Genomic DNA, 13,304 nt, shown 5'->3' on the forward strand with positions numbered 1-13,304 from the left:
AATGCATTTAAAGTGGTTTTGCTCTTAAAGATAGCGGAGCCAGGGGATATGGGGAGAAGGCAGGAACGGGGTACTGATTGGGGATGATCAGTCATGATCACATTGAATGGTGGTGCTGGCTCGAAGGGCCAAATAGCCTACTCCTGCACCTATTGTCTATTGTCTATCATCTATTGTGTTGGCGAACTTACATTGGTGACCATTGTATAGCAGTGCAGTCAACATTGAAGAGGCATTAAATATCTACATGAATTGCAGTTGAATTGCAGAATCATAACAATACAGGAAGATGTAGATACAAGGAACTGCTGAGGCTGATTTACAAAAATAGAGATACAGTGCTGGAATAACACAGCGGGTCAGGCAGCATCTCTGGAGAACATGGATAAGTGACATTTTGGGTCGGGACCCTTCTTCAGACTGATTGTAGGTGAGGGGAGGAAAGCTGGAAGAATGGAGGGCAGCACAAAACCTGGCAGTAGTTATGTTACAAAACTTACCTTCAGCAGCGCTGCAGTTCTGCCACTGGCCGTGTGCGCGACTTTGGTGCCTTTGAGGAGGGGGGCGGGATTAACATGCCATTTTCTCCTGCCTGTTAGCGATATATTTTCTCGGGCTTCTACCTAATGCTGAAAATTCGCTCCGACTGCCGTTCTCGGAATTAAAAAAAAAAAACCACGGGACAATTTCAGCGCTGGACTAAAATAAAAAGCGACTTCTAACGCCGTCGACGCTGGCAACGGAAAGGATCTGACCTCACGTACGGGACAAAGCAAGGTAGGTCGTTTATTTTTACATATAAACTTACTTCTTAGGATGGCTTTAATCAAGATTTCACATTGCGAAAACTTGATTTGGGCCCCATACGAACCGGCAGTGTTTTTCCTGCCGATATGGGGTTTAAATTCAGCGCAAACCACAACGCTCCAATCGATCGCGTTCCACAAAAATCCACTCGCAAGATGATTAAAATGGCCATTGATTTACGGGAATTAAACACTAAATTCCTTCCATTTAGCCTATAAATTCATGACAATGAGATTTAAAAATCATGTTATATTGTGAATTCTTGTGTGAATGTTATTTGGACACTTAGGCTATTTAAAAATGTTAACCTTTTCTTAAGAAATGGATAGATGTTTAGATCTAGTAATTGAATTTTGTAGTTAGCTACAAGTAGGTTAACTAATTATATGCTTTAATTTCAGGTCATCAAAGTAAGATTGTTTCATATTTGTTTCAGAATGCTTCAATCTATAATAACTGAAAATTTCTTTCAGTTCTCTTAATTTTTAAGAAAGTTATGGGCTTTTGACTGTCCTCGATCACAGCTTTTGAGTTAAGTCAATGGAAAAGCAATAGGGAACAAGATGCTAATTTCAGTATGAAAATGGCCATAACTGTTTTAATACTGAAGATATGAAAGTGAATTAGGTGTCAAATTAAACTTCTTTTTATGCTTTATCTGATGGGATAAATTGCAGACTTGATTTTTAACATTGCTAGATACAGGTGAGGGGGGGGGGGGGGGGGGTGTTAATAGGCAGATGGTGGACAAAGGCCAGAGGTGAAAATACAGAAGGTGTGAGATAAATGGATTGAAGAGTTGTGAATTGCGGGTCTGGAGGACAGAATGTAGGTGGAAGAGGGGGGGGGGGGGGATAGGTGTGAGTCCAGGTGGAGCACAGGGGAGGGGTAGGGTGGGAAAGGGGGGCCTGGGTTGGGGAGGAAGGGAGAGGGGGGAGGGTTTCGACCTGCAGGGTTGCCATCCCTACCTCCAACTTCACAATGACAAATGACGTTCCATCATGTTTCTATTGAATGAGAGTTGTGGGTTGTGCAGATGTTCAAATGGATCTAAGTGTGCTTGTACACAAGTTACTGAAAGCCAACATGCAGATGCAGCGAACCCTGATATTCCCATATGAGAGGATATGGGACTTGATGATCGCATCAGGAGTACTGCGTACAGTTTTGGTGTTGTTACCATAAAAGTGGGACAAATTGGGAGTACAATGAAGATTCCCTCAGCTGGTTCTAATGACGGTGAGTTTGCTGAATGAGAGGACATTGTGCAGACCAGACCTGTACTCTCTTGTGTTAAGAAGAATGAAAGAAGATCTCACCAAAGCTTCAAAAATTCTTACATGGCCCTTTGGACAGTCTCCCTCAGATGGTCACGTCAATCAATTCAGCTTGTTTATTTATGTATTGTATTTATTTACCTTTCTTGTACATCAGTGGAGCTGCACACTAAATCTCGTTGCACTGACGTGCAATGACAATAAAAGATATATTATTATTATTATTATTATTATTATTATTATAGAGGAACCTTGGCTGAACAGTCACAGTGTCAAAATAACGGATAGTTGGTTCAGGACTGAGATGAGGAGTTCTTCACACAGAGAATGGTGAACTATTGGAATTCTCTGCCACTGGAGGCTGTTGATATTAATAGATGTCTGGATGTGAAGAGAAATAAGGGATATACGGAAACAGAGCTACAGAAGGAAAATGGGTATTGTCAAAGATCAGCGATGACCTAACAAATAGTGCAGCAGACCTGAAGTGCCAAAGTGCCTATTTTTACTCTTATTTTTTATGTTCATATGTAAAGGCTTTACGCCATGCACAATATTGCTGGGTTGGTGCTAAAATCATTAAAATCCTGATTTTGGCAGAATGCTTTTGAGGAAGAATCTGCTCTATATGGGAACCTCCCAAAATATCAGATCAATAACTAGAGCAGGAATAGTTCCCTCTCAATTAATTACACCAGGATTTAAATGTTTTGAGTAGCTTAGATTTTTTTCAAAACTTCTCAAAATACCACCAGGGGGCGTCACAGGATGGCTGCCTCGCTAACGGTCTGTCCTCGTCTTTTCCTTCTTTGTGTTTTAGTTTTTCTTTAGTTTTATATTATGTGGGGGGTGGTGGGGGAAACTTTAAAATCTCTTTCCTCGAAGGAGATGCAACTTTTTCCGTGTCGTAACTCCGTCCGCACTGCGGCCTAACATCGTGGAGTTGGCGGCTTCTTGCTGGGACTTCTAGAGTTCCAAATCCGCGGACTTTAACATCTCGGAGCGGGCGATCCCTTTGCCAGGGGTCGGCCTTTGGTGCTCCAACCTGCAGGAGCTGCGAACTTTAACATCACGGAGCTCATGATCCCTGGTTAGCGACCGACTTCGGGAACTCCAAGCGGCAGGAGTTCGACTGCCCCGATGCGGGAGCTTAGACTGCCCCGACGTGGGAGCTCGATCGCTGGAGGCAGATGGTTCGACTCCCCCGACCGTGGGAGAAAGAAGATACTGTAAGGCTTTATTGCCTTTCATCATAGTGGGGAATGTGGAGGAGCCGCGGTGGTGGATGTTTATGTCAAGTTTTATGCAGTTGTGTGTCTTGTTGCTTTTTTGTTATGACTGTAGGGGAAACCAAATTCTTTGTATGTTGCAAAACATACTTGGCTAATAAACTACAATTATGATTGTGATTATGGTTATGATTTGTACTCTCCCATCTCCTCTACTCTCTCTACACTAATGACTGCACCTCCACAGACTCCTCTAAGCTTTTCAAGTTTGCGGACGACACAACCCTGATTGGACTGATCCAGGATGGGGAAGAATCTGCCTACAGACAGGAAGTGACACAGCTGGCGTCCTGGTGCCTTCGTAACAACCTGGAGCTCAACGCTCTTAAGACAGTGGAATTGATTGTAGACTTTAGGAGAGCTCCTCTATCCCTCCCCCACTCACCATCAACAACATCTGTGGAGTCACTTAAGTTCCTTGGTACATCATCTCCAGGGACCTTAAATGGGAAGCCACCATTGACTCCACAGTCAAAAATGCCCAACAGATGTACTTCTTGCGGCAGCTGAGAAAACACAATCTGCCACAGGCAATGATGGTCCAATTCTACACGGCCATCATAGAGTGTTCTCACTTTCTCCATCATGGTCTGGTTTGGCTCAGCCACCAAGTACGACACCCGGATCGTTTGATCAAACGAGAAGGTTGTTGGCTGCAACCTTCCCCCCATCGACGAACTGTACACGGCAAGGGCAAGAAAGCGAGCGGGCAAGATCATCTCTGACCCCTCTCACTCTGGCCACAAACTGTTTGAAGCACTTCCCTCTGGAAGGAGACTCCGGACTGTCAAAGCTGCCACAGCCAGACATAAAAACAGCTTTTTTTTCCACAAGCAGTATCTCTACTCAACAGCCAAAAGTCTGTAGCCTCCTTTTGCTCTGGTATTTTATTTCATTCTTCACATGTTTTATTTTTAATTGTCTACTGTATATCGTGCTGTTACTTGCGAGCAAAGCACCAAGGCAAATTCATCGTATGAATACATACAGTGGCTTGCAAAAGTTTTCATACCCCTTGAGCTTTTCCACATTTTATCACGTTACAACCACAAACGTAAATGTATTTTATTGGGATTTTATGTGAAAGACCAACACAAAGTGGCGCATAATTGTGAAGTGGAAGGAAAATGGTACATGGTTTTCAAATTTTTTTACAAATAAAAACCTGAAAAGTGTGGCGTGCAAGTCTTCAGCCCCCTTTACTCTGATACCCCTAAATAAAATCCAGTGCAACCAATTGCCTTCAGAAGTCACCTAATTAGTAAATAGTCCACTTGTGTGTAATCTAATCTCAGAATAAATACAGCTGTTCTGTGAAGCCCTCAGAGGTTTGTTAGAGAACATTAGTGAACAAACAGCATCATGAAGCCCAATAAACACACCAGACAGGTCAGGGATAACGTTGTGGAGAAGTTTAAAGCAGGGTTAGGTTATAAAAAAATATCCCAAGCTTTGAACATCTCACGGAGCACTGTTCAATCCATCATCCGAAAATGGAGTATGGCACAACTGCAAACCTACCAAGACATGGCCGTCCACCTAAACTGACAGGCCGGGCAAGGAGAGCATTGATCAGAGAAGCTGCCAAGAGGCCCATGGTAACTCTGGAGGAGCTGCAGAGATCCACAGCTCAGGTGGGAGAATCTGTCCACAGGACAACTATTAGTCGTGAATTCCACAAATCGGGCCTCAATGGAAGAGGGGCAAGAAGAAAGCCATTGTTGAAAAACAGCCATAAGAAGTCCCGTTTGCAGTTTGCCACAAGCCATGTGGGGGACACAGCAAACATGTGGAGGAAGGTGCTCTGGTCAGATGAGACCAAAAGTATTGACTCAGGGGGGCTGAATACTTTTGGACGCCACACTTTTCAGTTTTTTATTTGTAAAAAAATTTGAAAACCATATATCATTTTCCTTCCACTTCACAATTATGCACCACTTTGTGTTGGTCTATCACATAAAATCCCAATAAAATACATTTACGTTTGTGGTTGTAACGTGACAAAATGTGGAAAAGTTCAAGGGGTATGAATACTTTTGCAAGCCACTGTAGTTGGCTAATAAAATTTATTCAATTCAATTCAATTCAATGATAGTAACCACATCAGCATATAGTTAAAATTAAACAGTAAAACAATTTACATTCTGGAAACACTTGAGCAAGTATCATATACTTATGAAACATTATTCTGTTGCAATTACAATGAAACTTTATTAAAAGAGCATTTGTAAAACATTTAACTAAGGAAGAAATTGCCTATAATGTAAAAGGAAATTTCAAGGGATTTAAATTGAGTTGAAGAGCTTCAGGCTGCAAGTTTTGAGGATTTCTGATAATATTAATAAGGTTTTATGCAGGGAATATTGATGCCTTTGCTTTGGGGCTGCAGTGCATGTATCACTTATGGGTTGTCGGAAATAATTTTCTCTAAACTGACTACGCCGAAGAAATTCTTATCACAAGGAAACCTCGTTGTGGCATTTATTAAAGTACTGATAGGTTCCCTCGGGGATGTATATTTGTAGTTGTTAATGTGCAAATCCAATAAACTACGTTTTATTAAAGAAGAAAGGATGTTGAATGAGGAATTTCATGCAAGGCTGAAGAGTTCCACCCGTGACCCATCAGTGTGTAGAAAGGAACTGCAAATGCATCTCTGGAGAAAAAGGATGGGTGATGTTTCAGGTAGGGACCCTTCTTCAGGCTCATTAATATTTGAGCATGGCTGTGTATGCAGAATTTCCATCAATAAGACCATAAGATCATAAGCCAAATGGCCCAATTTTGCTCTGTTATTCAATCATGGCTGATCTATTTTCCCCTGCATGACCCACTGAGATACTTTAGCAACTTGTGTCTATCTTTGGTATAAAGAACATAAATTCATGTTATAGGAGCAGAATTAGGCCATTCGGCCCATCAAGCCTACTATGCCATTCACCCATGGCTGATCTATCTAGCCCTCTTAACTCCATTCTCCTGCTTTCTCCCCATAACTCCTGACCACCATACTAACCTGCATCTGCAGTTCCTCCCTACACACAATATATATCCAAGTTTGCTAGATGACCTGGTAGTAGGAAGGACATGAAGTGACTTCAAAGGAAATGGACATGCCAAGGTAATGGAATAGAACATAACAGATTTAATATAATGTAAAAATGTGAAATCGTTTATTGCACAAAACATTAAATATATATTTTTAAATGGTGACAGATTGGTAATACTGACGTTCGAAGAGACCACTATGTCCTCGTGCACAAACCACTGAAAGTCAACATACTTTCATAAATACAGTGAAAGGCCTGGATAGAGTTGATGTGATGAGACTGTTTGCACTGGTGAGAGAGTTTAGGACCAGAGGTCATAGCTTCAAATGGGATTGAGAGGGAAAGATAGATCAGCCATGATTGAATGGCGGAGTATAATTGATGGGCTGAATGACCTAATTCTGCTTCTATCACTTATGAACATACTGTAGGTATGTTACAAAACTTACCTTCAGCGGCGCTGCAGTTCTGCCACTGGCCGTGTGCGCGACTTTGGCGCCTTTGAGGGGGGGGGGGGGGGGGGGGGGGGGGGCGTGGTTAACATTTGTTTTTTCTCCTACCTGTCCTGGATTATATTTTGTTGGAGTGCAAGCTTTTGCTGAAGAATTGTTCCGACGGCCGTTCTGTGAATTTTTTTTTTAATCGCCCGACAAGTTCAGCGCTGGAGTCATTTAAAAATCAGCTTCTGAAGCCGTCAACGCCGACAACGGGGACGGATTTCACGTACGGGACAGGTAAAGGAAAGCCGTTTATTTTATGTATAAAAGTGCTTCTTAAGATGCCTTTAATCCACATTTTACGTTGCGAAACGGTTATTTAGGACCCATACGAACCGGCAGTATTTTTCCTGCCGACATGGGGCTTAAATTCACCGCAACCGCAACATTCCAAACGATCGCTTTCCTCATAAACCCACTCGCAAGTTGATTTAAATGGCCATTAATTTATGGGAATTAAACACTAAATTCCTTCCATTTGGCCTATAAATCCATGACAATGAGATTTAAAAATCATGTTATATTGTGAATTCTTGTGTGAATGTTATTTGGACACTTAGGCTATTTAAACATATTAATCTTTTCTTAAGAAATGGATAGATGTTTAGATCTAGTAATTGAATTTTGTAATTAGCTACAATTGGGTAACTAACAAATTATATGCTTTAATTTCAGTTCATCCAAGTAAGATTGTTTAGTATTTGTTTCAGAATGCTTCAATCCATAATAACTGAAAATTTCTTTCAGTTCTCTTAATTTTTAAGAAAGTTATGGGCTTTTGACTGTCCTCGATCACAGCTTTTGTGTTAAGTCAATGGAAAAGCAATAGGGACAAGATGCTAATTTCCGAGTATGAAAATGGCCATAACTTTTTTAATACTGAAGATATGAAAGTGAATTAGGTGTCAAATGAAACTTATTTTTATGCTTTATCTGATGGGATAAATTGCAGACTTGATTTTTAAAATCTCAAAATGTTGTAACATTGCTACATACTGGTGAAGCAAGCAATGTCAGCCTTTATTACAAGACAGTTTGGAGGTCTGAATATAAGGTAGTCATAAGGAAATGGTTGGGGTCTTGGTGAGACTGCCCTTGGAACATGGTGTACAATTTTGTAGTTGTCACCTGAAACTGATGGATTTACCATCGAGGGAGCATAATGAACCTAGTCTGGTTCCAGGGATGGCGGGTTTGTGTTATGAGGAGAGATCGGTAGCTGAGGCCTAGATTGATTAGTAGGACTGGGTGTTACAATCCCTAAGGTTTCACTACAATTGACATTCTTGGTTATGACCGCTAGGTGAATTTGCTAACAATCAGACACATCTTCAGTTGTGTACCTCAACGTCACTGGGTGTTTCGGCCTTTGATCACAACATTCTCTGCAGTCCAGAAGAGTGGGAGGAGGTCCCACTGAAACTTATAAAATCCCAAGAAGCTTCGGAAGATGTTTCCCCTGACCAGGGAGTCTAGAACTAGGGGTGACAGTGTCAGAATAAGAGGTACATTGTTCTGGACTGAGATGAGGAGATATTTCTTCACTCAGAAAGCACTGAACTTTGGAACTCTCTTCTCTAGAGAGCTGCAGAGGCTCAGTTACTGAACACTAAAAAAAAAATCTATGTATATTAAACGAATCATGGGAGATACATATAGTGCAACCATGATCTTGATATATAGTAGAACTTGTTGGAAGGGCTGAATGGCCTACTTCTGCTCCTATCGCTTGCATTCTGATGGATGTTAAAGACTATTGGCAAAAATCTGTAGACTTTAGACTTGAGAGGTACAGTGCGGAAATAGACTCTTCGATGTCTCCTTAATTATGGCCTAATAACGGCAAAAAAACTTATACTTAAATTCTGGAAAAATGCACCCACTCCAACGCTCAAAATGTGGATTTCAAACATGTCCGAAATGTTACATCTTGAAGATATGAGATTCATCCTATCAGGCAAATCAGACCAATTCTTAAAGACCTTTATCTCCCTTTATCGACTTATTACCAGCATGTGGTGCAACACAACCTTAGAAATTAACCGTTTCAGAACCGGGGAGGGGTGGGTAAAGATACACAGTAGGTATATCCCTGTCAATTTCTTCTTTTTTTCCTCTTTTTTTCTTCACTATTCTTTTTTTGTCTTATTTCACCTCTCCTTTTTGTTTTCTCTTTCGAGCTATATAGCTTTATTGGTTCTTTTTCTCTATTTTTTCACGGACTAACAATATCATTACTTTATATAATATTCTCTTTCTCTCTATTTCTTGCTTTTCTTACTCTTCTTTTTACTATTAAATTTCAAATAAGAAGTTGTACATGAAATGTAATTCGCTATGCACGCCTTATATTATTGTACACTACTTCTAATAAAAATATTTAAAAAAAATAGAAATAGGCTCTTTGGCCCACCGAGTCCGCGCTGACCAGTGATCCCCATACACTAGCACTATCCTACACACGAGGGACAATTTACAATTTTACCAAAGCTAATGAACCTACAAACATGTACATCTTCGGAGTGTGGGAGGAAAGTGGAGCACCCAGAGAAAACCCAGTCGGTCTCAGCGAGAACGTTCAAACTGTGCACAGACAGCACCCATAGTCAGGATCGAACCTGGGTCTCTGGTGCTGTGCGGCAACAACTCTACTGCTGCACCACTGTGCCGCCCAATTCATTCAGTCATAATGTAAGTCACGGGTTTAACCAAAGGAGGTATTTCAGTGAGGATCACAGAGAATCAAAGATTAGTAGATTCAACAGGGAACCATGAGACCAATGAACTGAAAATCAAAAGACAAATCAGCAATCACAGATCAGAATCGAGGATTGTGGAATGAACAGAAGGTTTTGAGGTGAACAGCTCATTATAGGATGAAATATATGTTTTCCCCTTGATTCGAACTAGGGAATGTCGGTAGCAAGCTCGTAGGAGCCCGTAGATGTTTCGTAGCGGCTCGTAATGCCAGCCGTAGGAACTCGGGGCATCAGGTAAGTCGGGACGTTTTTTCAACATGTTGAAAAATGTCCACAAGTAAAATAAATAGCCCCGAGTACCTACGAATGGCTGTTACCCTAATTCTCCGAGTTCGAATCAAGGGGAAAACTCGGGAGAGTTCGTGAGTAACTCGGGGAAAGTGGGACAGGGCCTTAAGATAGATGCAGACTCAAGACCAGGAAGGTGAAGTCATGTGTACAAAAAGATCATATGCTTTATCTGATGATCTGTTGTCATTATAAATGTTAATTAATCAGTGCGTGCATTTTTGAATAAATTAGTATCTTTACCAAAATAACATGTATAGGTGGTGGGTTAAACATGTTGACATCTGGACATTCAGAGGGATCTCCAGAGTAGTCCTGATATCATTTCAATGAGCAACTTGCTACACTTCTTGAACATCATAAATTGTTATTTTTAGCCGTTTATGCTGTTTCCATGTTGGCTTTGTTGACCTCCCACCAGAATTACAGCAGGATTATAGTAAATCCTGTAAGGAATTTCACAATCCTTGTCTCTTTACACTGCCAACAATATTATCTAGCCTTATGCTGTGTTGCCAATAGTGGTGAAATCTGATGCCAAATACAGAGCTGTTTTGTTAAAAACATTTGTACACTGGAGTTCTCAACAGTAAATCTGCTCTCTCACGTAGTGCAAATAATTTGCGCTTTTCTCTGCCAACCTTCATTCATTCCAAACTTAAATGAAATCCAACCAACTTAATTGAAGATGCTAATACGAATATGAACATCCACCATTGCTCCCTTCATCGTGGATCTCTCTGCTTTTGTTCACGTAATTAACTCACAGATGCCAATGTGATTTTGAGAGTGCATCGGAGTGCTTACCGTGAAATCCAATTGTTTTTACACCACCGATGGGGGCTTTGGAATCAGTACAAAACAGTAAATATTGGAACCATTCGGTAGGCTGAGCAATATTTGTGGAAGGAGAGACGGTGTCAATTGTCAGCTCAATGGCTTGGAATGTTGACCTGATCGGGGGGGGGGGGGGGGGGGGGGGGGGTGGAGGTGGGGGGGGGGGGGGAGGAGGGGGGGGAGGGGAGGGGGGGGGGGAGGTGGTTGGTTGGTTGGCAGATGGTTGGACTAAAGCTAGAGATGAAAAGATAAAATATCAATGATTAGGATAGAAGAGTTGCAAAATATGAAACCGGAGGAAGAGATCTAGCTGAAAGGGGACTGGGGGGCGGGGGTGGCAGGGAGAAATGCTTGCGCATCCATTTGGTTGCAGGGAAGAGAGGGGAAAGAACGGTGGGAGGAAGGGAAAGATGGGGGGGGGGGAGAGGGGGTGGGGGGGTAAGGGGCAGGGGGGAGGGGGTGAGGGGTAAGGGGCAGGGGGGGAGGGGGTGCTGTTTGTGAGTTAGTTATCTAAAATTGGAGAATATAATGTTTGTACCGTGAGGTTGTAAGCTGCCCAAGCAGAAACCCACGCAGGTGACAGGGAGAACGTACAAACACTATAGAGACAGTACCCATAGTCAGGATCGAACTGGCCGACCTTTAGACTTTGAATAATGGTGCCAAAACAAGGCTGCGGCTGCATGTGTAATATCAGCAAAAATAATTTCACTGTTCAGTTGCATATGTGACATATAAAGCACAATTGAACCCTGGCAAAAAGATTCTGACAAACGTTCCTATCTATGCCCTTCATAGTTCTATAAACCTTTATAAGGTCACCCCTCAGCTATGTTCTGGAGATGATAAATTCAGCCTACAGCCCTCCTTATAAAATCTTGGTGAATCTCTTCTGCACTTTATCTATTGCTCTCTGCTTAAGGCAGAGATAGATAGATTCTTGATTAGTACAGGTGTCAGAGGTTATGGGGAGAAGGCAGGAGAATGGGGTTAGGAAGGGGAGATAGATCAGCCATGATTGAATGGCGGAGTAGACTTGATGGGTCAAATGGCCTAATTCTACTCCTATCACTATGACCACATGACCTCACATCCCTCCTGTGGCATGGCAACCAGAACTATACACGATACTCTAAATGCTGCCTGACTCCTGTTTTATGCAACTACAACATGACATCCCAACTCATACTCAATGTCTGGGCCTTTGAGGGCAAGCATACCAAGTGGATTTTACTCTACACTATCCACATGTACTGTAGCGCCAGCCACTCTCAGAGAATGAGAGAACTGCACCTCAAGGTCTTACTGGGCCTCGGTGCTCCTGAGGCCCATTTATAATAGAGTAAGTGACAGAAAAATGCTTAATGCCAGAACCTGAGGCTGCAGATGCTGGAATATGTTGCAAAAAAGGAAATGATAGCTGCTGGAGGAACTGACCAGGTCAGGCAGCATCTGTGGCAGGGATGAGGCATCTAGAGTGTTTAATTGTGATATGTACCAGTAAAGGGACAAGGCAATTCTTCTTTGCTGCATCTTAACAGGGCCATTAGCTCAATAACACAAATTTAAATATATGCAATAAAATATTAACAGTAATCCCCGGTAACCATGATAATGCAAGACCTCAAGTCCGTAGTGCAAGAAAACGTTGACTGTCCATTTCCCTCCACAGATGCTACCTGACACACTGAGTTCCTCCAGTAGCTCTCCTTTATTGCTGCAAATATTTCATGCCGATGTCAATTGCAGGGCAGCGACAAACATCACGTAATATTTACCTTGCCGTAAAGCTTTGTCCACTGGGAATAAAGTGCACGTTTGCAGAGTCTGGAGGAACATCCCAGGTCCCCTTTTCCTGTGGTAGCATTGATGATCTCGATGTCGGGGTCACCCAGTGCCCAGTTTACGCTGAAGCTCGGAGACTTTCCCTGCTGACGAAGGCCGGTACTACTGACCCCTGCAGAAACACCAACACACACACACACACACACAATCAGTAAACCTGCCTCAGCCGACTGGGAAAACAAGCGCTGAGACCTTCGATTTCCTTCATGCCACACGGAAGGAATGTCTTGCTGCCCAGTGGGTTTATAATTGCCCATTTTATAACAACGCAAACTGCATGTACAAGTATGTGGAATAAGATAGTCCATGAAATGTAGAAATGGAATGTAGGGTCCCGACCGGAAACATCACCTATCCATGTAAGCCTGCACTTGCAAAGTGTGACTTGAAAATGGCACCAAAACTGGCGACTCTTGTATACTGTCTCAGTGTACTGCTGCTATACATTTGTACTGTATCTGAGATGTTATCTAAGATGTATCTAAGTGCTTCAGATTCAGATTCAGATTCAATCTTTATTGTCATTATGCAGTGTACAGTACAGAGACAACAAAATGCAGTTAGCATCTCACCCACAAGAGCGAACATAGAATAATGGAACAGCAAAATATGTATATGTACATACATTAGCAATAGTGCCATTTTTTGGGGGGAA

General features: G+C 42.1%; 1 protein-coding gene across 1 annotated transcript in view; it reads right to left on the reverse strand.

Moving 5' to 3' along the window:
- Positions 1 to 13,304, reverse strand: part of adarb2 (adenosine deaminase RNA specific B2 (inactive)) — a 675,592-nt gene that overhangs the window by 7,248 nt on the left and 655,040 nt on the right. Inside the window, exon 9 of the mRNA XM_033044908.1 lies at positions 12,583 to 12,761. Coding sequence (XP_032900799.1) covers positions 12,583 to 12,761 — 179 coding nt within the window. The remainder of the gene's footprint in view (positions 1 to 12,582; positions 12,762 to 13,304) is intronic.

This window comes from Amblyraja radiata, chromosome 2, assembly GCF_010909765.2.
Source record: "Amblyraja radiata isolate CabotCenter1 chromosome 2, sAmbRad1.1.pri, whole genome shotgun sequence".
In the NCBI taxonomy this organism is placed as follows: domain Eukaryota; kingdom Metazoa; phylum Chordata; class Chondrichthyes; order Rajiformes; family Rajidae; genus Amblyraja; species Amblyraja radiata.